Source organism: Ammospiza nelsoni, chromosome 1 (genome assembly GCF_027579445.1).
Source record: "Ammospiza nelsoni isolate bAmmNel1 chromosome 1, bAmmNel1.pri, whole genome shotgun sequence".
Taxonomy (NCBI): Eukaryota; Metazoa; Chordata; class Aves; order Passeriformes; family Passerellidae; genus Ammospiza; species Ammospiza nelsoni.
The window spans coordinates 19443604-19469177 of NC_080633.1; the positions used below are offsets into that span (position 1 = coordinate 19443604).

The window sequence follows — 25574 nt, forward strand, 5'->3', positions numbered from 1 at the left end:
ATCTAAGCTAGGAAAGAATTAAGTAATCTAAGAAGATTTCTTTCTGTGTAAGTAAATAAAGATATTTGTTGCTTTCTATTTGAGATTAATTTAAATCAGTCTCCATCCCAGTCCCCAGTACAGACTTGCTGCTCCTCCATACTGTGTAGCCTTTGCAGAATGGAGATTGCTTACCTGTGTGTTGGGCCTAATTCAACTCAGATGGGATTTTAGATCCCCAAACAACAGTTCCCACAGAAAGCACTGAGTAACCACGTATTCAAGTTTCCTTCATCAGCATACTCAGACGCCTAGCTCTCAGAGTTCCTGAATAAAAGCCATTGTTCACAGCCAGTCAGACTGCCCAAGAGAGAGTGTAAGGTAATCTGTACAGCACAGAGGTAGCAAAGGATGAGAATCACTGCACTGCCACCGCAGGCTGTTTGTGCACCTATTTCTGTCTGGGAAATCTTAGACTGAGGCCAACTTGGCCTCTGTGAAAAATTATCATGCTATTGTCAATGAGGAACAGTGAGAAGAGAGATCTTAAATTCTATATCAAAGGTAATTTGGTTAACAACAACAGTAAGAAAAAGATCTGCTTCAGGATTTTTGAGACCTGCAGTTTGCTAGCACTGGCTGTGAAAAGGACCAGCATGTAGATCACAGGAACAGAAACGGGGCTGGTCAGCACATTGTCTATTTGCTACTGCAGGAGATAGCCACAGGAGGCAACAAACATTTAAGGACTACCTGCAAATTTGCTTTCCTGTTGCTTGCAGCACAGCCAGCATCTCAACACTGAGTTTCATCGGGTGCCAGATGTTTCAGGCTAGATGAGGCAGAGGCAGCTTTACAACTTCCATCATGTAATATTTAAAGCCTGATTAGGTGTTTCTCATTTAATCACATATATTATTAATTTCAACCAAATTACTGTTTCTCCCTGTGCCTTTAAACAGCCAGTGAGTAAAAGTTGGGTTGCTAAGGCAGAATTACAGCCAACTATTCCAGTTTAGCTGACTGCATTCTCATTACTTAATAACACCCAAGTATGTGCAGAATTTGTCCTCGCTGTGAGCCACACAGAGTGTTGCACTACTGAAAAAAACCCTCAGAAAAGGCTGCGCTGCATTCGTTTAAGTGCTTTCCACAGCGTGGTTTATATTCCAGTTAGTTGAAGAAGTCCTTAGCGAAGAAAAACCGCATGAGTTCTATCTGTACCGCTCCACAGCGCTGCAGAGCAAGTCAGCAATGACTGCCCAAAGCCTGCTCCGAGGAGCGTCATTTGCCATTCCGGCTGCCATTCTGTTGCCCCTCGGGACCGCTGGTGAGACCCGGCGAGACCCAGCCCGGGCCAGGCTGCAGCGCGGCTCCCGAGAGCCCATCGGGCCGCAGGGCTGGGGCAGCGCTGGGGCGTTCCGCACCCGCGGAGCCTGCGGGGCTGAGGGAGGGAGGCCGCGGCCGACAGGTGCCCACGGGCACACGGCCAGGCCTCGGGCCTCACTTCGGGGAGCTCCCCGCGGCCCCGGCAGCGCCGTCGCTGCCCCGCGCTCTCGCTCTCCATCTCTCTATCTCTCTCTCCATCTCCATCTCCATGCTCATGTCCATCTCGCTCTCGCTCTCCCTCTCCCTCTCCCTCCCTCTCGCAGGGGCCGGCCCCGCCCCGGCGAGTCCCGGGCAGGTGCGCCCAGAGGCGCAGCGGGTCCCCCCCCATTACAGCCATCTCTCCCCGCTCGGGGCGGCTGCGGCGCGGGGCTCGCCCTCCCGTTCTGCCCTCCCCTCGCTGCGGGCCGCGCCGGTGGGCTTGGCTTGGCTTGCGGCTGCAGCGCGGGGCTCGGCGTGAGTCACGGAGCCCGCGGCGCGGCGAGCCGAGCGCGCAGGCACACGGGGGAGGCGGCGGGGGCGGGCGGCGAGCGGCGGGGGCGGCAGCAGCGCCGGCTCCCCGCCCGCCCACTCGCACATGCTGCCGAGCCGCAGTCAGCTGGAGCGCCGCTTCCTCCACAGCCGCCGCCGATGACCTCCTCGCCCGCCCGCAGCCGCTGAGGACCCCCGGCGTCCCCGCCAGGGCAGGGGATGGTAGATCGGCCTCCAGCAGCCCCGTCCAGCGCAGCCCGCCGCACCGCAGCCTCGGCCGCCGCCGCCCGCCGGAGCCGCCGCCCCAGAGGAGCCGCAAAATGAACCCCCAGTGCGCCCGCTGTGGCAAAGTGGTCTATCCCACCGAGAAAGTCAACTGCCTGGACAAGGTGCTGGGGCGCGGGGGAGGGCGGGGACGGCGCCTCCCGGGCGTGCCCGTCCCGCTCCCCGCGGCTCCGGCGGGGCGGGCAGGGCAGGGCAGGGCCGGCGGGGCACCGGGGCGAGCCGGCAGGTGGCAAATGCAGCGTTTCCAGGGCCGCCGCTGCGCCGGCCTCCGCGCTGTCACCGCCGGTGTGGGCAGCCGCCGTGTCACCGCCGCCGTGTCACCGCCGCCGCGGGGCCAGCGGGGCCCGCAGCGCCCTGCGGTGCCCGCCCGGCAATGACGGTGCCCGGCTCCCCGAGGGGTGAAGTTGTAGGCGGCCCTTTCCCGGCTGTAGTTGCCGGTGCCTCCCCGAGCCGGGGCGGTTTCGGGTGCCCCCGGCGCCATGGCCGGCTCGGGGCGGGCAGCGACAGCCCCGTCCCGCGGGGGCGGCCCCGGTGGCACCGGCTCCAGCCCAGCGCGGCCGGTCCGTGAATAACAACAGTGAGGCTGTGAGGGATGCGCCAAATTACCGTGCCCGGAAAGGCACGGCGAGGCAGTGGAAGGCACAGGAGGAAAATGCCGTATTATGTGCTAAATTTAGTGTCTGTGCGGCGTACCTAAAAGCCAGCCGTCACATTAGTTAGTGATTGCATTCGCGTAGTATTGCATTCTTAGCAAGCGGCGTAGTTTTTTTGTTTATTTGTTTGTTTTTAAACAGGGAAAACGTCAAAGTCCTGCTTCAGTTATCTTAAAAATTATCCTGGCAAGGTCAGCATACGAGGGTCTTGGCATTCACCTTAGTAGAGAATTTACATTTCTGAGGGTGTTTCAGAAGTACCTTTGGTTTCATGTGAAAGTAATTATTTTGATTTAGTTAAGAGACCTATAATGCATGGCCAAAATATTTACAAGTAATTGTGTTTATATATTTACAATACCCTACCGCTGCTTTCAAAATATCAGTACCATAAGTAATTCTACTTTACATTTATTTACAGTACTGGCATAAAGGATGTTTCCACTGTGAAGTTTGCAAAATGGCTCTGAACATGAATAACTACAAAGGATATGAAAAGAAACCTTATTGCAATGCGTAAGTATTGTAAATGTCAAGTCTTGCAGAAATGCACATGAAAAGAAAACCTGGCTGTGGATATTGTCAAATAGGTATTGTCGTGCTGTAAAAACTTAATCTAGAGAGAGCAGTGCAGTCTAGAGCAGTTCAGTATCTTTTCAGATGGGGTATTCTACTTGCATTGGTGTGATAGAAGATGAAACTATTTGATTATGATGTGTTTAGGCAGTGTTTTCATATCAGATCTGAGGATACAGGGTTTTTTTCTCCCAGAAAGTGTTGGATCTAGTACTGACTCCTGCTACATTATGCAGCTCTCTATTCAGGGTTATGGACCTGATCAGCATTTTGTAATAAGAAAACAAAGTGCTTATCGGTTGTGTAGTTCACCAGAGACAATACCCTGTTAGAAATCATGACAGCCTGCTTTTAAAAGTGTTAGTTTTTCTACATATCTCATATTTCTAAGCCAGGAATTTCTTGCTTCTGCTGCTTCATGCTATTTTGCTATTCTCTTAGATTTTGATTAAGAACATGGATTAATTTTGGTTTGATTATACTCTAGTATACTCATGTTGCATTAAACTTTTAGGTTTTGTTGTTGTGTGGATTTTGAAGTGTGCTTTGATATTTGCCTTGCAAATACCTTAGAAGAGCATTTGATACACCGAGAAAAAAAGTTGCTTATTGTTATTTGTACCATGCTTCTAAAATTTGCTAACTGCATTTCAGTGTGTTTTAATCTTTAGAAACCATTATAATATGCTGTTTTAGAAGGATAGCTCTTAAGATTGTGGACTCAAACGTGATCTTATATATAATTTGTATGTTGTTGTTATTTTCACCTTTATGTACTTAACACATGTTTTAAGAGACAGAGTTTTGAAGCTACGGACATGTTTTATTTTTCTTCAGAAATATCCTCCTATACTTAAAATATTTGTTTGATGTTGAAGTAGACAGTCTATGGCTGGCCATAACAGAAAGGTTTAATAGCATACAGCCATTTCTTTCAGGCTAAAATTGAATCCAGTCAGTGTCTAAAATACAAATTATGCTATAAATCTGCTGTGCTGCCAAAACTTGAAACACCTGTTTCAGCGTGCACAGTTGTACTTGGATTGCTTTGGGAGCATATGGAGTTACATATGTAACTTCCTAGCTTTCCTCCAGCGCTGCACACAGTGTAGAGGGTGGCATTAGACCTCTGCTAACAGAGTGGGGTGTGCTGCCAGTGCCACGGGCTGGGAGAGCGGGCAGGAAGGGAGTCCTGCTCCAGAGGTGGGATGGATGCTGCAAGCTGGGACTAACCCCGAGTGTTGGCCCTGGAAGGGGCCCTGCATGTGGTACTGTCTGAGCTCAAGTACAGGCTTACAGCCTCTACAGTAATTATAACTCTGATAGGTGCCTTTTACCTACATTTTGGTGGTTGAATTTCAGTGATGATGCTTTGGTTGCTGGATCTTTCTCATCTAATCTGATACTTACTTGTACTTGATAAGACTGTTTGTTTATAAAATCTCCTTCATGCTGATACATGGGCGTTTCCAAGTTGTGCACATGTAACTTCTGTTGCAGGAGAGTTTTTCATATATGCAGTTATGGCTTGTGTGTGTCCCTCTGTTGATGGATGAGGGGGAGTAAGGATGACGGATGGATCTGTTATGTACCATTCAGGTGCTATTCTTCCTGGCAGTTGCTTTAATGAGCTTTGTGAGAGTGAGCCTTGAAAAAATAATCTCTACTTTTGAAATGTCTCTCAAACCTGATGTATGAAATAGCAAGCAGCAATGTAAAACTATTTAAAGAATGGGGGATTTTTTTTCCCTTAAAAGAGAGAAAATATAGTGTGTAATGTCAACAATGTGCATTTTGGTCTTAACTTTTAGTAAACTAATGTTTGGTGGGGTTTTATGCCCCCCCCCATTTTTTAATGACAAACTTTAATCATATAATGTAAATAATTTCAAGTATTCTGTGGAACCATGAAGGGAAGACTAAGGTCTGCTTTGTGTTTCAACAAACTTTCATATTCTTCAGAGGACAGCTAGGATGTTTTTGCAAAACTGTGTTTTGAAAATACAGTTGGTTTAAATTTTGAGAGAATCTTTGCATCTCAAGGTAACTAATTTACAAGGCAGACACCATTACAGTATTACAAATTATGATGTGTCTTATTCTGTTTTTATTAGTAAGAAGCAAATCCATTTTTATGTTAAATTCTGCTTGATCATAAAATCTGCAAAGAAAAGAATGTAAATTTACTCATACAAACACCTACTAACACTTGACAAACAGTAATTACTACTGAACTGTTTATTGAGGCCATCCATTGATAAGAGTGCTATTTGTAGATAAAAGTGAATAAGTATGCACTAATCTGAATGGGAGAGGAATGCCATGAAGTTGTTCAACAGGTTTGGAAACCATAGTTAGTTTTTCATAAGGACAAGTTGGAAAACATGTATCTTTAATAATATCTGTATGTGCTTTGATAATTCACAGGTCAGATAAGTTTATTTAATATGTTTTGACCTTCAGTCTTAAAATTGTTCATTCTTTTCTGTATTCAGTAGCTGAAATGAATGAATTTGGTTACTTTACTGGCAAAGATCAGAAGATATTTAATTGTAAAACATAATTGGTTTTGTGTTAATATAACAGAATGCTTATCTGTGGTTGTTCAAACTATATTTTTGGTGTAGAGAGTCAGGTCAGACATAATAACAGGAACTAGCAAACCAGGAAGGAATATATTACAAAGTACTTTAATTTGGTGACCATTAGAAAAGGGCAGAAAATTTATAAATACAGGATTCTGCTTTTTTTAAAGGCAAGTTTTTTGTTGGACATTTTGCCACATTTCCGTCTAAATGATTGTATACCTTCCTTGTGATAAAGAGATACCAAAAGTAATGACTGGGCTACTGACATAGCTTCTGTAAGCTGTAGATCTATGTAAGATTTTACAGCAAGGTTAAAGGGAAAACTTTGTGTGTATGTGTACTGTATGGCTTTGAAGAGAGTCACCTTTGGATCATGGAATTTTCACTATCTGTGTCCTTTAAAGCTTTCAGTTCTCTTACTTGTAGAGAAAAGCTTGAACCACTTTGTTCACTTTTCTTTCTCTATGGATTTGTTAGCTGTTTGAGTCAAGATAGTTACTTCTGCTTGTTTGTGTAGTGCTTATGGTATGGTGCTTTTATCTCAGCTGGGACCTCTGAGTGGTACAGTGCTGTATAATAACTTACAGTATTGTGTTTCTCACTTCCCTTGCATTAACATTTCATCTGAAAGGCCTCATGTACAACATCTTGAGGCGCACATGGACACTGTGGGGTTTGCCTTAATGACTTCACTCTTGCCTTTTATTGCAGTCTGATTTAGATATGCCATGATTGTGGATTGCTGCCTGATTTGTGAAATAATGTTGATGAAACAAAGGGCTCAGACAATTTTCTAGTTCAGCCAGGTGCTATGTATTGACTGAAGCAGGTGAATGAGCCATTCTTTGATGCAGATCTAAATCCCTATTCCACCTTAATATCTGCAGATAGATGTTATTAAATACTTGTTTAATATACATGGAAATGTCAAGAAGAAAAGTTGATATTTCTGTCTTTTGCAAACTCAGAGCTGACCCTTCCCAGCTGCAGATAATCAAGATGATGCAAGGAAAGGAATGGCATTTTGGAAACTTACCATTTGTGTTCTCAAGCTTGTTAAATGATTGAATCATGTAGGATGATTTTATGGTAACTTATTCTTACGGATGTTCATATAAATTCTCCTTTTGACAGATTCACTAGACCAAAACACAAGACTACTTTTTATGCAAAATGTAGAAGCTAAAATGGATATTTTTGGAATATTCTCTCTGCATTAACTTTACCTGCTGATGCAGACTTTCCTGTGTGTGTGTGAACACATCCAACAGAGATGTAATTTTTAATTTCTGCAAGCATAGTAGCTTCAAGTTCCATAAATCTCATATACCCTCTTGCCAAAACAACCTCACTATTGCAATAAATTCTTCTGAAATACTTAGTATCTAAAATTTTGCTAATTGCCTACACATAGGATAGTTTCATTCAAGTTTTTATATATGACAACCGCCATATGGAATGGTTACATAACTTAAAATTTAAATCAACTGCCATCAGTCTTAGTGTGGATTGTTGACATGAAGAAAAACTCATAATCACTTTTATTTTTTCCTCCTAGATTTAATTTCTTTGTCACTGGTGCCATTCGGAAATAGTCAAATACATTTCAAATATTGTGATGTTGTTAGAAGTACTACAGCTTCAATGTGCAAGTGCAGTCAAACCCTACATTTTAGGATACTTTCGGGGAGGGGTAAAAAAAAATGTAAAAGTGATTTTATATCAGCTTGGAAATGGTAAGAACATGGTACAATTTTCTGGAAAATAGAGGCAGTTGCTTTTACTCAGTGGATGAATGTGGTCATTAAGTGGAATCCATTGTCTTGAAAGGCAAACTTAGGTGTAGAACTTTGATTTTAGCTGTGAAACATGAATGTTTTTTATTTCTTTTTTCTCTACCAGTGAGAAAATTTCAAGATGATGACCAGGAGTGTGATGATGTTATTCTTACTAAAAATAGTTAGCATTATCTTAGTTTTCAGTATTGATTTCAACAAGTGGTTATTTCTCAATTTAAATATGTCAGGAAGAAAGAAATTTATGTAAGAAGCAGAGAGAATAAGCCTGAAATCTGATGGGGCAAATTCTAAGAATTGCAATAAAGAGAATGCACAGAATAAACAGGCTTTTCAAATTCTTCATCTTATCTGGAAAAGGAACAACCCATAAACTCTCTTTCAAACCTTCCTAGAAAGCAAAGATTGCACTTTATCACTTTATTAGCTTTGTGTATTGAAGACTTTCCCGTTAAAATGAATTATTAAATGGGTAATGGAAAAACAGAATTGCTAGAAAGACAGCTGGTAAGGGTCTCAGCTCACAGCCAATTGCACTTATATTTTTAAAGTCCATTACTTCTTGTTCAGCATTGTATGAGTATGATCCAGTATTCAAAAACATTTGTCCCTCCTCAGCAATCTTTTCTTTAAACAAAACAGCTCCAACTTTATCCTCATCCTGATGGATTGTATTTTATATTAATTCTTGTTTCTTTACCTTCAATTATTTCCAAAGCATATATATTTCATTTCAGTGCCCAATGGGACATTCCAGAGCTGGTACAATGATAAGGGTACTTGTACATAATTTTTCTCCTAAATCCCAGTACAGTCTTTGCCTTTTAATTATTTCTGTTGTGAAACCTAAACTATTGTTAAATTATATTTGGATTCTTGTGGGCTATGTTTTTATGCAGAATTGCAACCTCAGCAGTGGTTATTATCCATTATCTGAGCAGCTAATTGTTCTTGGCTAAACACAGAATCTTCCACTTGGTTCTCATTGAGCTAAATCTCCTTTTCTTCCCTAGGCTGCTTCTCCAATTTGTCAAGTTCATTTTATATTCTAATTTTGTTCTCTAATGTGCTTACAGCCCCCTCCTATCAACCTGTCAACCCTCCCACCAGAAAGCCTGGAAGCGGATCGCAAATTTAATAAGTATAATCTTTATTTCATCACCCAGATTGCTACCTGAAGGCCTGCAAGGGTACTGGGAGCAGTGTGTACCACTGTGGTCTGATGCAGCCTTCCCTTCTGTAGAGAGCAGTGATCAATAAGAGAATTACTTTATCTTCTCTACCTATTCATGGGGTGCTAGATCAAGCATTGAGTTCTATGTGAGGAAAAGTAAAATTGTGAAATAACATAATCATGGATATTTATGTAGATTTTGCTTAAATATACAGGACAACTATAGTTAGAAGAAACATACATTCCTGCTGCTCAGTTCTGTGTAATTCAGCATATTCAGTCCAAATTACTATTGGTGGTATCCAATAATGTAAAGTAAAGCTGAGTCTATTTGCTAGAGCAGTTGAAGGAGCTTCTTAGGCAAAATATATTTAAGTCTCTTAAAGGTGTTTGATGCATATATTTAAACTGTTCCAAGAAGGCACATAAGAACACTTTGTCAGAGTTGCTGAATAATGTGCATCAGGCAGATGGTGGTTAGTTGCAAAGTAATTACTAAAGAATAATCATCACTGACACTCAGATCTTGGGAAGGGTTGGGCTGTTTTTTATTGCTATGACTGCATCTCATTAGTGGGATACAAACCCATTTCTTGGGTTCTGTTTCAACATGTTTAATTGGCCATGTCCTGATGTCACGTTTGGTCAAGATCTGCATCTATTAATTGTATGGTGGGCGTGCAGGGAGAGGACTCCAGCTCCAACAGGTCCCTTGGGTTTCATCGTGGCAAGCTGTGGAGAGCACCATGGTGACCTAGAGCTTAGTGCAGCCAAACCTGCTTCCCTGCTGGTCCTAGTGGAGTAGAAAAACAACCCCAAGGGAGATGAATTGTTACCTTTTCTCTCAGAGCAGGTGAATTCTCAGATTTCATTGAGCCAGTTCTGTAATGTCTAGTTCCTGATGTGAGTATAGGGTCTGTGGAATTCATGTTTTAATATTTTACCTGTAGGTAAAATATTGTTGTTGCCCCTGTGGTTGCTTCAAAGCACAGTCACAATTTAGTATTACTTACAGTATTGATGGGACAAGTAAATAGAAAATATGCAGATGAATATAATACATTTAATTTAAGTTAATTTTATTTTACTGAAGACTGCACTAAGCATAGAGAACTTTGCTGTGTGGAATCCTGACCTGTTGCCTTTGATGTCTTGACTCAAGTACATGTGCGTTTTTAATATCTATAATTATTGGTTATTGTAGATAGCAGATAATTTCTCCAAGGAAGAACATATGCATATCCTCAGCACTTTTAGTCATAAAATATACTAAATTTATTCTCAGGGGATTGTGATTATTGAGACAGTTTCGGTAAGAGGGTTTTTCTTTGCTTGCTAGTCTTTTAGCAACTGTTGATGCTTAAGATAATTTTCAGTTTTCTTGCTGTTGCTTTCTGTACTCAGTCCTAAAGGTTGATGAAGTTAATTTCATTATATTTATTAAAATACTAAGGCAACAGAACAAGAACCATAGGTTAAATTTTGTGATTCTACATAATTTGCTTCTTTTCATTGCATGGCTTGAGTTTTGGAACCAGTTGTAATAAGCCTGTGAAGTCTTGATGGTGTGGTTTGATAACAACTTTGTGGTTTAACTGTTTGGAGTTTTCAGTGTTGTAAACCATAGAAACTCCCATCATATTTGCCAAAGAACTTAAGTGTTTTCACTTGGCTGAATTTGAAGTTCTGTGCTGCTCTGCTAATGTTGCTGTTGGTAGCAAATAAACCTGCTGTCCTGAAATGCTCTCTCTATTTTATAAAGCTTGAAGAAAAATAAGCATGTTGCAATCTTTCATACAATTTTGAATTTTTTAGAGCTGGTGATTGCCAATTGAGAAAGACAGCATCATGTCAGTCAGCTCAGTGTCAAGCAGCATGTGTTGCTGTTTACATACAATGTCAGTGAAAGCTTACTGTAATTATCCAGACAATAAACTATCTTGGCTGAGTAGTCAAGTACTTTTATTTTAAAATTTTCGAATATTGTGGTGTGCTTATAGAAACTTGCTAAATTTAGGGATTTTAGAAGTTACACTGAGGACAGTGTCTGGCTGTGTGATGTTGAAGTCCCTTGAAAAGGAGTTAGTAGACAGGACTCACAAAGGAGAAGTTTGCCCTAAAAGGAGGTGGGTGAAGTATTTGTTGAATAACTGGTCTCTCGTTATAAATGACACCAGCCAGTTCATGCTGCCTTCAGTTATGCCATCTCATATTGCAGCTTTTTTGAGAACAAAAACCCTGCAATTAATTCTGCTTAATTTGCAGATCAATCAATTTCTTTTTTCTCTGCCTCCCTCTGTCTTCTGATGTTGGAGTAGATGTTACATCAGAGTTGGCCAAGCTGTTTTCCCTTGCTTTCTCTTCATGTTGCCTCTCTAATTTTCATTTGTATTAGGGGCAAAAGGCTGGCTGATAAGTAGTGCAGAATTTTTAGTCTCTTGTATTTCCTCCTCCCCATGTCTCCTGTTTTCCTTCTCCAAAACTTCTGTTCTTGGCTGTGCAGCAATTGTGTGGTGGCAACTGATCCCATCACATCTTAGTATGAGGAGGGTACCAAAGTATGCTCTCAGTGTCACACTTGAGAGGAGACCTACAGCAGTTTAAAAATTAAGAACTAATTGAAATTTGACCAGTTGTCATTTAAGCATATATTGCAAAGGCTTTTCTGGGAATTGCATAGTGACTCTTTAAAGAGGATTTCTAAAAATGTAGAACTATATGGATATTGGACAAATTTCCTTTCATGCTTCACAGTTTCAAAAATTCGCACTATGTTTTTTTTCCCTCTTAGGAGAGAAAATGTGTGGAGGTAGTCCATCATGTTCTTCCTCTCTAAATAGTAGGTTTTTTCATGCAGGTGTGTTGGTGTAATGCCAATTTCACAGATTTAAAAACAAAGTTGTGCTGCATTTTAATTTAGTTATACCTCAGGTATTTTTTTTTTAAACCTGGCAAACTAAGTGATCATAGCTGTTTTTGTTTTGTTCTGTTCCAGTTTTATATGAGAAAACTGTATATAGAAATAGTTCAGAAAAAAATTTAAAGCAAAAAAAAGATGCTGGTTTCAGACTTAATTAAAATGCAAGTGGCTAAGCCTGTAGAAGGGAAAAGTGGCAAGAGGAAATAAATTGAATAAAAAAGCACGGACTATTTCTGCTGAACAGTGTAGAGTGGCACACATTCAACACAGCAGGGTGTTATGTTGCATAGTATTGGTTGTGTGTATCTGCAGATGCAGAAGGGAAGAGACATTTCTGACTGGATTTGCTCAGTCATGCAAGAAGAAAAAGGACCAGTGTGAGGATTTCTAGCAGCAGAAGTGTTCAATAGGTGTTTGATCAGGAGACGATTAGCACTGTTAGAACTGGCAGCATGCTTGGTGTGTTGCTGCTCTAAGGGAGGTGCCAATACATGTTTTAAAGAACCTGCCTGGAAATACATGTGTTGAAAAGCAAAGCTTCTTAGAGGGCTTGGAGTTGCAATTATGCTGTAACATACAAAGGCCTGAAGTAGTGGTATATTTTGAAGTAGTTGGTAGGAACTTGTCAGGTGATTAATAAAGAGATGAAGCTTGTTAGAAAAGTTATTAGCATATTGTTCAAACACTGTCTCATTAGCATGAAAGTGTTAGGAGTAATGGAGAAAGTCTGGAAATAACAATGTATCAAAATATATATTTAGAAGAATAATATTGTCTGAAATGTGACACCTCTAGTAATTTCCCCAGAACTTAGCTCATTTAATGGTGATGTCTGCTTGCACTAGGGGAAGAGAAGAGGGTGCATCCAGAGGAAACAAGGATAGATGGGAAAGAGAAATAATTTATAAAAATGTTGGCTGAACTTTTAAGTTTAGCAGTAGCAAACTTTCGGAGATATTTTCACTTTAGAGTGTTTGATTAGGAATGGGCTGCTATCATCATGAATCCTGTCATGAGCTTTTGGATTATTTTGATCTGAAGATAAAAATAGAGATAAAACAGACATTTCCAGATACCTCACTATTTATACTGCTTTGTTGCTCCTGTTATAGTTGTGTCAGAAATGCTGGAAATCCATATTAACAAAAAATGGAAGAAGCTGGAAGGATAAATAGGAAGACCAAATAGATGAGCTTGGGTTGAGTTAATGGTCAGTCTACTCCATGCCATGCTTCATCACACAGTCAGGTCTCAGTTCTTGCAGAATATTTGATCAGTCTGGGTTCCTTTAATTCTACCATTATTTTAATAATAAATTGATATTCAGAAGAGGAGATACTGTTATATGAAATGTGATTAGGTTTATTGCCACTGCAGGCACTGATGATCCAGCTTTGAGGAAAATGCAGTGAAGTGATTGTTATGAAGATAGGAATTAATGAGAAATATCATGACAATTGGGAAAAAAATATGGTTTCTCAGTTTTATACCCTCTGAAAACTATTTCTGTACACTGAGCTAGGCTACCAAATAGTGCTCCTAGAAAGATGAAAATCTTGAGGGGAAACTATGAAGTACAGTGATAGTCATGTGAAAATGAAAACAGTATGTGCTTAGTTTTATTGGTAGTCTAATTCAGCAAGGGTAGATTGTAAATACTCTTCTTTTTTCCATTGAGATGAAGATGGATATTCTGAGCAGTGATAATTTAGATTGGTTCTGTTGATGTTTTGCATTTATTAATGATGAGCAATTTAACATTAACAAAGATTTATTTTTGGAATCTGTCTTGAAATGTAAGAGATCTACAAAGATATTTGATTCTATAGGCTACCAAGCTATTTCAGTACCTATGGATATTTTTGTAAAACTTGAAAAATGTAGCCCTATTTATAAACAATTATTTTCTCCACTATTTGTTTCAGGAAGTTTGGATAGACATTCTAAAGTTTGAATACAATCTAGTCAAGCTGTGTACTTACTCTTGTGTTAAAGAGCTTTCAGGATGACTCCTATCTTTGTGGAGCTGTGACTTGAAGGAGCAGCATTCAATTTTTTATACTGATTAAATGCTTAACTTTCATGACCATACTACTGCTGCTGTTTAAAGCCTCTTTTGGGTCAGCAGCAGTCTCTTATTGCCCAAAAGGCAATGACATATTATGTCTCTTCTGCAGAATAATATTGCATATACAATATATTAAAAGGAAAATTTAAGCTTGTTAGGCTGATTGTGGATGAGAAGGAGATTGTAATGGGCTTTTAGAAGTTGAAGGAAACAGAGTAAAAATGATTACTTTTCTCTAATTACTTATTTCACCCTGAGGAAAATGACAGCTCCCCATTTTTCGTAGCCTCCATCCTGTCACTTTTGTTCTGAGGGGACATAGGCTCTGTCAGAATTAGTTTGGTGAGCAAAAGCAGGCCACTTTTGCTTTCTTCTGCCATTTTTCTTTGTGCATTGGCAAAGCCACCTGGCTGATTTGTGTCAGATCTCTCCAGCAGGTTTCTCACCTTCACTGCCAGCCTCAGGTGTGTCAGTAATTCAGCATCTGATGTGCTGTGAGCACTCCCCTGGTGTGGGACAGGTGTGCCTCCCTTGTTGCACTGCTTGCACACAATTTGTGTGTGCTGTGTAAATGTTTAAGGGTCTCTGATGTGTATCCTCAGAGAGACTGCTGCCAAGGCAGTAGGGATGACAGATAACTAGCACAACTGGGATAACAGATAACTAGCACATACAGTTAATAGTAACTATAACAGCTTAAACCAAAGAAATTGGAACTGGATATTCAGGAACAGATCTTTAAAGCTGACAGTCTAGTAGATAATTGTTTCAGAGTAATAATTATTTCTAAACATTACCAAGCATATTAATTTTATGCCTGTTAAATTTTTTTTCCAATGGAACAATTTCTTACTAGGAGATGTTTTGCATGAATTTGCCAGTTTGAACAATTTTTTTCTTCCTGTAAGAATCTATATGTTATCTTTGTTGGTTTTGTAGTAGTAGAATGCTTTCAGGGACAAAGTATTTAGTTTTGTCAGTTAAGCTTATTTTGCTTATGTGTATTTTGCCAAAACAAGTACTATGTAATTAATACAGACAATATTTCAATATTTTAATATATTAATTTTATTATAGTTGTATTTCACGTTTAGTATAATGAAGACAACTTACAAATAAGAACCTATGAATGTGGAAGCAGATAAAATACATTGTTTTCAAGAGCATGGAGTTGTAATATAGTTAAGATTCTTCCCTATAGCTTGTGAAGAATAGTCATTTTTAGAGAAAATGTTCCTTTTGGGGAAAAATTTGATTCCAATTCTTCTTAAAAAAAAATGTAGTTTCTCAGTGAGACCTGATATTAAGAATGGTGTGTGTATTCATGCAACTGGATGTGAGAAACTGGTGCTTCCTGAGGTGAGGGAGAAAGTTAAAAATAAGTTTATAGTAGTGATGGCCTTGTGGAACATTGTAAGACACAGACTTTATTGCTGTTGTAATCTCCATTTTTAATCTTCTTCTTCTTAGGCATGTGTTTTTAAAATTTTATTTGGGCTTTATTAATAAATGTGTTGTTTCTTTTTTATATAGACTTGAGTTATTATTTTGGGTTCTGCCCCCGTTACTTTACCATATCAAGCAGTGTGTTAAAAAGGCTGTCCACAACAAGTATGTTGAATATTACCCTGGAAAGTAGTAATGAGTCATCCAAACAATCCCAAGATGCTTACAAAGTCTTTCAATGTAGATCTGACTTACTTTGACTTCAGTTCCTTACCTTCTGTGGTTTGTATTCCCTGTAAGATTGTTCTAGAAGGTTTTGTCTCAAGCTGTAAAACTGATGATTTATCTGCCAAAGTTTTTAGACTTGCTCTGAAGGTGCAAAATCAAACTTAGTCTTATAAACTAAGTGACATTTGGAACACAATGTCTTTTGTCACATGTATGATGAATATATTGCTAGAATGGAGACTTTAAACAAGGTAATATAAAATTTAAGGAAAACATTCTTTTGTTCTGTGAATGACACTTATTTTGCTATGTGCTTTTGAGAGAAACCTTTAAGAAAAGTGGAACTCTTTTATTTACACAATTATTTTTATTACCCAAGATAGAGATTAATTAAAAATTTTATTATGTTACCAGAAACGTCTATATTCCCTGTATACAACAAGAACAACAACAAAGGATATTGCTTTGTCTAGTTTATTACTAGTTTTAGTGTAGACTGTTACAGTTGTGGTTGTTTTACATTTATGTCCTTGGTGCTTTGTTGTTATCACAGTAACATGACCAGTAATGTCTTTAGTGGTTTTACATATTCCTATGCAACATAATTGCATAGGAACTGTGAAAGTCAAGGTTAAAATGATTCTTTCATTTTCCTCCCTGCCTTCACATGAACCAATTAAAAAAAAATCTGGATTTAAAAAGGTACAAAGGGCAAAGCAAAAATCAATAAATTGTGTTGTTCCCCCATCTTTATTGCCTATTAGTTGAAATGTGTTTATTCTGGAAAGAACTACATTGGTCATTTCAGTGTATATATTGCTTGCAATTTTTATTTTGGGCAGTTTAGGTCAATAAGACAATTTAACAGTAACAGATTTTTTTCTGTCCCAATGTAACTTGGGAGAATGGTTATTTGTAGTTGTCCTCAGAAAGTCACACCTTAAAATAGGAATGCACTGAACACTTGAAAGGAAAAAATCCTGCAGAATCAGAATGTAATTTCTGCTGTCATTTTAAAAGTGAAATACTTGAAGAGTACTGTCATCCATTATATAGTTTGTTTGTGGAGTGCCTGTTATTGTTGTAGTTTTTTATCCAGGGGATGTCAGTTATGTAAAGCTGATGGGCCAGTGTGTTGTGAAACAATACATGTCTCTGAGGGGGGGGCTGGAATTCTTCATGTCCTGGAACATCGTTTTGAGGACTGACTAGTAAAAGTGAAGACAAGTAACTGAAATAGCCTTGCCACAAGTGTAGACTATTGAAGGAAGTTAGAAAGAATTAAATATTCAAAAATACCATGTGAATGGTAGTTTTTACGGTATGGTGGTAGTTTTTTTCAGACACTGTATTGAAGGGGACTTTTTAAATGTTAAAGGTGATTTTTGGATGTGGGTGCAACTAGTCATCTTAGAACTGTTGCTTGTATCTCCTAAACATTGTAGCTCTTAAATATTAATGGAAAACAGAAGTGTAGACAAAGTCTCTGAAAAGTAATTGAAAAAATTAGTTGAAGCAGGCCACTAACTACTCTACATTCTCTTTCCTCAATGGGAGGAATTAAGAAATACAGCCTTTTCTACATTTTTGAGTGTTCAGTTTGTCACTCTTTTCCCAGCAGGAGAGATGTGCTCAATGGAGTATCTTGTGGTTTGATTTCAATTGTGTTGTAAGCAGAGCAGCTTTTGTTGACTTTACAAGAAGATGCACACATTAGTATAGTGGATGATGTCGATAATTTATATTTCGACTGACATAAAATATTAAGACTCATAGCCATTTCTCTAAGACAAGAAATGTGTAGAGCAGTGGGGAGAGAAGTACTTACTGTGTGGTGCCACTGGCACAGAGAAGTGGCAAATTAAAGTGCACTTTTGGTGAAAGATGAATGGGGAAGTAGAGAAATGTGCCATTCCAGCAAGGCTGGGGTATGGACAAAGCTGTCATTGCAGGAGAATTTACAAGAGAAAGGGCTCTACACATACTATATGTTCTTAAAATGTTTAAAGATGCAGAAGAACTTAAAAGCCACGAATGAATAAAGCAGGCAAGTTTTCCTTTCTGCTCCATCCACACAGTTTGTTAAATGATTCTCCTTGCTCTGGTAGCAGAGAGCCTGCCAGGAGTGCATTAAGCATCGTGATTAATATCTGTCACATGTTTGTTCTCTCATCTTCTCCCCAGCAGGTGGTGTGTATATGCAGTGCACTTTTTTTTTTAGGTTTAAAGAAAAAACTCTGCGAAGATGCATCTATGTGTAAAATGAGGCAATGTTAATTAAGTGGAACATATGTTTGGAGCCAAAAGGGCTTGTGGTATTCCTGAGGTCCTGAAAACAGGGCTGAACAAGGAACAAAGTATCTGCAGGAAGATTATGTCTCCATTGCAGCTGATTTCCGCTCTTGTTCTAGGGATGGCTTGCGAGGCAGTACTAAAATAACAGTGTTTGTCTCTTAATATTGAGCTAATACAGCCTGGACTGTAGCGACCATACCCTGATGAGTCTGGGATCTCAAGGATCAAAGTCATGATCCTGAATTTTGGAAGAGTGAACTTCCAGTTGTTGAAGGAGTTGGTGAATAAGATCCCCTGGGCAGTTGTCCTTAGGGACAAAGGAACTGACCAGAGCTGGCAACTCTTTAAGGCCGCTTTCCTTAGAGCACAAAGCTCTGCATCTCAGTGTAGGAAATCAGGCAAAACAGGCTGCAAACTGGCATGGCTGAGCAAGGATCTGCTCCTCTCACTGAGGAGTTAGAAGGGAATGCAAAGCTCATGAGAGAAGGTCAGGTGGAGAGTATAGAGGTATGGTCTGACTGTGTGGAGATGGGGTCTGGAAAGCCAAGGCACAGAAGGAACAGGGCTTAGCAAGGGATATGAAGAATAGCAAGAGGGGATTCTGTAAGACAGAAAAGAAAGGGCAAGGACAGTATAACCCTCCTGAAAAATGAGAAGGGAAAACTGAAAATGGATATGGAGGAGGCTGAGGTAGTCAATGACTTTGCCTCAGTGTTTGCTGGCAGCCAGACCTCCCATATCACTCAAGTCTCTGAGCCTCCAGTCCAACTGCATCCTGGGCTGCATCAGAACTGGAGTGACCAGCAGGTCAAGAGAGTTGATTGTCCCTCTCTCCATCCCACCTGGAGTGCTGCATCCAGCTCTGGGGTCCCCAGCACAAGAAGGATGTGGATCTGTTGGAACTAGTCCAGGGCAGAGCATGAAGATGATCAGAGGGGTGGAGCACTTCTGCTCTGATGTCAGGCTGAGACTTGGGGTCATTCAGCCAGGAGAAGAGAAGGCTCTGGGGTGACCTCACTGGGGCTGTCCAGTACTTCAAGGGGATTAACAAATAAAAGTGAAAATTACTTTAAAATGGATACATGGAGATAGAACAAGGGAGTGGTTTTAAAGGAGATATTTATATCAGGTGTTGGGATGAGATTCTTTATTTATGGTGGTGAGGCACTGGACCAAGTTGTCCAGAGAAGATGTGGATTCCCCCTCCTTAGAAGTGTTCAAGTCCAGGCTGGATGGGCCCACTGGGTCAGCAGCCTGATCTGGTGGGTGGCCTTCCTGTCTGTGGTGGATGAGGGTTGAAACTAGATGGTCTTTAAGGTTCCTTCCAACCCAAAACATTCTGTGGTTCTATGTTTAAGTTTTAGTTGTGTTTTAAAACATTTAGCCACATTTGTTATGAGGTCACGTAACTTGAACTTTGAAACTGTATGGGAAGGCAGGACTGACAGTGGCAGGAAAATTTTACATGCTTACGACAATCTCTTTTGCTTAGAGAGTATTCTGGTCCACTCTGTTGGAATTGGAGTTTCCTCATGTTCCTTGATAAGACCATAGAATGTCTTAGTGCTGGAGTGATGGAGACATGCCTGCCAAGTGTGGCCAGTTATTAGAAAGGTGCTTATACTTCTGTATTTCTGACTGGAAAAAAGTATTTTTTTCCATATTGGAAGTGCAACAAAAAAAATTAATCATTGTATTACAGAATTCTTCTTTCATACTGTGTATGTGAGTATGATACCTTCTCTTAAAAGTTGTAGTAATGCCTATTAATAGATTATTTAAAGTAGTGTATTTTTGTATAGTTTGGATACTGTTAAAAGGCAGAATGAATTGCATATGATAAATAATGAAATTATTTTGAAAAAAAATTTTGGTTTTTTTGTCTGAAAAATACACCATGATTGTTAGATCTTTGCAGGGTTCATTGTATGGTAGAAATGCCTACAACTGATATAAAATAGATATACATTTTCTGAATCTAAACTGTTTGAGCAAACATAAAACTAAGCAGTCATTCTTCCTTTAATATGAATACATTCTACTCTCTCTGGCTGGGCAATGTGAGGTTGTATTTGGGTACTGTTACCTTGGAATTTTAATCTTATTTACTCAAGGTCTTGGTTACAGTTGCTTAGTAACATGCTGTGGAAAATGGATTTGTTGATTTGTGATATCTACAATATCCTTATAATTAAGGATGTTGAAAGGAAAGCAAGTGCACAATATGGGTGTGTATTCCAGCTGTGTGTACGTTTCTAATAGCTCCTGTTTTCACTGTGCGTCTTACAATAGGTGTCTTTGTAGGGCCTGGTGTTTTATGTAACTCACCTCACTCACACCTTTGTGCCAGGTTTTGTGGTAGCTTTGCATAACGCTGTTTTACAGCATTTTTAGGTGAATCTGAAATCCTGAGATTTAGCAGATAACTCCACTGGTCTGCAGTTCCACCATGGCAGATATTTTCTCACACTTGCATTGATACCAGGAATAAATCAATAACTCTGTGTGTGTGTGAGAGAGGCTCATGTGCATGGTGTTACACTCACATTCCTGGGAGAGAGAAGTGTGTTAGAGATTAAGCACCATGAGACTTGTAAATCATCTTTCTTGACAGCTGAAGGAAGTATCTAGAGAAGTGTTGGCTGTTGAGTGTTGCATGTCTTCAAGTACTTAAAATTACTGTATTTTAAGGTTTCCTGAAATGTTTAAGGTCTCTTGTTTCTTTGAAAACAGGGCTCAAGATTTCTGTTTACTTCCTCTGCAATATATTACAGAAGAATTTAGAGATTGAGAGGTTTCTAATGCTAGCTAATTGTTTAAAATGCCTGTGAAAGCAAAAATTAAACAAGGACCTCTGGGACAGATGGAGTGTTATTAAAATCCTAGAGCCTACTTTAATCACAGACCCAACCCCATGAAAAAATGCAAATTAATTTAAAGAATTTATATATAAATCAAACGGAAAGTCTTGTATGATGAGACCTGAATTTAGTCTCTTGTGCTTTAGAATATAAAACTCAAAAATTATTTAAAAAACTGTGAGGCCAGATAACAGGAGGTTTTGTGTAGGGAAAAACATATTGGTGTTATATAATGAAATAATAATAGTTTTGCCTTTCTGCCTACTGCATTTGCGTGTTTCCTTGTGAAATGAAGTTATTCATGTTCCTGTGAGGCTGAGAAAATTCACAAAGGCAAAATAGGTATAATTTCTTCAGGTTTCTTCTCTATGTAATGCAGGAATGCAGAGATAATTATTATTATTTTGAAAGTGCCATTCACAGGCCTCAGCTCAGTTAAATGTTTCACTTCCTGCTTTCAAATGCTTGCAACCTTTTATGGTTGTTTTGCTATTATCCTATCCCTTGACTGGAAAACTGTGGGTGGCATTCATCTTGCCTACCTTTGACATATCCCACACCGATGTACGTAAGCCAAAATCATTGTAATAGTCCTGTTTTTGTAGTTGGTGGAGAAATAAATGCTTTAAGATTTCAGTTCATCTGACTCATTTTATGATAGATGAAATAGACTTTATTCATCATTAATTAGGTTAACTTAATCTGCATGAGTTGGCTCAGATACAGAGGCTTATCTCTCATGAAGTGAATTTTCTGTGAGAGAACCCGTTCACAATGGCTGTCCCTGGACAGCCGTCAGAACCAAGTATCTTAATTTTCTGGGGCTCATACCAACTCAGGTTTCCAGTCCTTTGGTGTTTCATAGGATTTGAGCAAGTTTGCGTGAGAGGAAAGATTTCAGTTGTTCCATTCCATTTTTAAGCCTATTTTTGAGCTCTGCCTGTCACCTCAGTGCACACTGCATCTCTGCACCATTGCCTTCACATTCTTGTGTTATTTGAACCTGCACCGTAAATGTAAAACCAAAAAAAAGCCAAGTACAAAAAGATCCAGCATTTTGTATCGCAAAGTACTTATCTCGTGGTTTTAGAAAGAAAATACTAATTGTTCTGTTTTTGGTGATGGTTTTCTGCATCTCCAGGTTGCACTTGAAGAATGTGTTCACAGATGGTCCTCATAATTCAATAAAGACAAGGACAGACAGGAGAAGGCCCAAAAGTGGGCCACAAAGTTGATCAAAGGGCAGCAGAAGCTCCCTTTGAGGACAGATTGAGGGCATTAGGTATTTTCTTCCTGGAGAAGAGAAGACTCAGTGAGGGCCTCACTGCAGTGTTCAGTACTCACAGGGCAGCTACAAGGAGGCAGGAGGCTCTCTCTTTGCAAAGACCCACATGAAGGTACAGGTTGCATTGGGAGAATGTTTATCCTGACACAAGGAAGAATTATTACAGTAAGAACATCCTCTTCAGGGATGCAGCAGAGTCTTCATCACTGGAAGTTTTCAAAATGCAGTTGGACAGGAGGCTGGGTAATCTCACCTGGGATGGTTTGTCCCATGTTAGGCTGATCTGGATGGTCTTTTGAGGTCCCTTCCAACCTGGGCTGGTCAGTGATTTATGAAACTTATGTCAGTATTGTCTTGGTCTAATAACCAAGGACGGCTGTGAATTCCTCAGGCATGGTTATGAGGAAAAATAGGTGAATTCCAGCAATTTATTTTGTATTGATGAATTTATGGAGATTTGATTTGTTATAAGCAGTCTTAAAACTGACAGTGCAGTCAATTTATCAACTTATTCAACTCATATTTATGAATTTTGAGCTACATGTTAGACTGACATTTAAAAAAAATATGTCATATAGCCTGAGGAAAAAAGGTTTCACAGACAATTAAAAATATTGCAAAATGTCTGAATTTAGTCATATGCCTTTTTAAATCTTAATGAGAAATATAGAGTAACTCAGCATTAAGAATCTCTGCTATTTAGAAAATATATTTCTAAATGCATTTCTTAAAAAAAGTTAAATGGAATTGGATTGATCTCTGAGACTACATGCAGAGGAGAGTGAGGTAAAAGCTACATCCAGAAGTACAGGATGACACTGTATGGTAGGCTGTCCAGTGAGCAGTGGCCTTCCACGACATTGGATCTCAGTCACTTGGGGCACCCCTGCAGCCAGACAGCAAAGAAGAGCCATACTCTTCTATTTAGGATGTGATGGAGTGCTGGTTTATTTTTCCTTTTCTCACCAAGTTTATTTTTCTCCTTTCAGAGTGATTTGATTAATTGGTGTTCAGTGTTTGGAAACCCTTTCTATAGTCTTTCATTAAACAAAAAAATTAATTTCCTCAGTCCAAGTCAGCAATTTATCTCTTCTCTCCAGGCTCTCTGTTTTATAGTCTCCTGTGTGCTTTGTCGGTCTTTTATTAAAAAGGAAAACATATAAATTCTTGGACAGGAGATCTATGTTAGGAATTCTAACCTATGTGTATATGTTAGAATTACTCTATACCTAGTAATTCTTAAATTTATAGAATATTGATCTGTCCTTTTTCACATATACAAATACTATGAATTCTATTAAATAATTAATTCTATAAAAATCTATCTTTTTCTGTTAGCTTCTAAGCTCAAGGAAAAATTTTGCTGCTGTTGGTGATCATTCTGTAGGCAATTTAAGCAGTACTTTCAGAATGCTCTGCTGGTGAGTGATGAGCCTTTTTGATTTAGCAGGCTCTTGGAGGGGGTATTTGGCATGAGGGTGCTCGTTGGTCAGGCTGCAGCACCAGCCAGTTCTGCTGCCTGCCCCTCTCATAGCACAAAGCCGTGGCCGTGGCCTGGCAGGGGCTCAACCTACTGTAGGTGGAAAAGGGACCATATTGTGACATTCTGTCTGTACAAGGACCAGAATTCTCCTTTTTCTCCAAGTGAATTTTTGCCCACCACATGCTGCCTTTCTGGCCATATAATCACTTGTTAGTAATGAAGTTTCCACCAAGTGAGTGCCCACCTTGTTCACTCTTTCTCTGTTGGTTTCTCGGCTGTTTTAAAGACCTGGAAAGGCCCGGGGTCGTCTTGGACAGCCCGCGCTTCAAAGGACGAGAAGAGGCTTCAGGTTTTTTTCTCGGTCTCGGTGTTTATTAGTTATTTATCTAAAAGATTTTCTCTCAGCCCAACAGAGGTCTGCACAGCAAGCCAGCCATGAGCACACTGAGAGCCCCCGGGGTGGTCACCTATCTTTATACTCAAAATTACGTATACAATATTTATCAATTTTCCCCAATACCTTTTACCCTTATTAACCAGTGCACTTTTAGTAATAACCAATCCCAAAGTGCCAACATCACCACAGAAGATGGAGGCCAAGAAGAAGAAGAAGAAGGAGGACAGGACACGCCCCAATTCCTCCATCTTACTTCTTTAGACCCCCCTGTACAGAAATCCTAAACCCTGTGTCTTACACTCTAATTAACTTATCCCTTCACCATACACCCAGTGAAATCCTCCCATCCTCATACAGGTTTCGTCTCCTGTGCAGGATCAAAGTCCAGCCACCAGACACTTCTGGCAACATTCCAGGACTCCCGAGCCCCCCAAGGGTGGTCTCGGTCACTCTGCACATCAGTCCTGAGGTGCTGAGATCCCACATTTCTCAAGTCTCAAGTGTTTACTTCCCAGTTGTGTTGAAACGTGGAGGCTGCTTTCTGCTGTTGCTTTTAGGTGTTTGCCTGGGCCTGCTGGATGATGTGCACTTAGAATGTTTGAAAAGCGAGATTCAAAGAGCTGTTATCCTTATGATATTTTTTTCCCTGTTTGATTAACAAAATTGAAAAATGAATATTTTGAGGTAGGAAAAAAACTTTACTAATATTTTAGAAATGCAGGTCCTTCTGTATTACCTTTAGATTTCCTTCTACATCAGTACAACTTGTCTTTGATCTGAATAAAGTATTTTTACTAAGAAAGAAACACTATCACAGTTCTATTTGGTTTGGTGGTTGATGTTATGGGTTTATTACTAACTAATAACATAGAACTGTATCTCACAGAGAAAAAGAAGTCCACAGCGGGGCCCATAGATGGCTGTTGTCTGACTATTTTTGTTGTCAATCAAAGTTTGATTAACAACTCACCAAACTGTTGATTAACAAACTTCTGAAAAAACCTTGAGGCTGGTGAGCACAGTAATCTATAATCTGTCACAGTGAGAGAACCCACAGAAATGTTTTCTTTGAAAGAAGATAAAATTCCTTATTTTAAAAGATTGTTCTTTAAGCATTTCATACTTAAACTGTTACATAGTCATATATTTTAATTAATGGGAAAATATTCCATTTGATTTATTGTTACTTGTTCTTTTTGAGGGATTCTTTCCCTTCTAATTTAGTTGTGGAGTGAAATTTTGCATAAGATAGACATTTAATATTAAATTTCTGGCCTAGTTATTAATGTACCCATAATCTCATAAATATTATTCTGACATTATCTGTGAAGTGAAAAGGAAGTTGTGAATATGCTTCTTGTTCTGTCTTTATAATACCTTATGTAAGATATGTACTTCAGACTATACATAAATTAGCATTTTCTTTTGTCATAGAACATTTCCAGTGTAATGAAAAATTAGAATTTGTGGACATTTGTTAGTTTACTTTGAATATTGATTAGATTTTTGGTGGAAATATATCAGCTCCATATTAATATTCTTTGTAAATACATGGAAAAATAGTGAATCTGGTTAGATAGTGCATGTCATATTGGTATGACTAGCATTTAGTGTTAATTTTCATTTTTTCAGTTAATATAGTAATGTATAAAACTAGAAGAAAGTGCCTCCCTAACCCCAGGT

General features: G+C 39.5%; 1 protein-coding gene across 2 annotated transcripts in view; it reads left to right on the forward strand.

Moving 5' to 3' along the window:
- The first annotated feature begins 1983 nt into the window (after nucleotides 1-1983).
- NEBL (nebulette) overlaps nucleotides 1984-25574 on the forward strand; it is a 245696-nt gene continuing 222105 nt past the window's right edge. For both annotated transcript variants that reach the window (XM_059489460.1, XM_059489464.1), the window contains exons 1-2: nucleotides 1984-2225; nucleotides 3196-3290. In XM_059489460.1, the coding sequence (XP_059345443.1) occupies nucleotides 2157-2225; nucleotides 3196-3290 (164 nt within the window). In that variant the 5' untranslated portion in view covers nucleotides 1984-2156. The remainder of the gene's footprint in view (nucleotides 2226-3195; nucleotides 3291-25574) is intronic.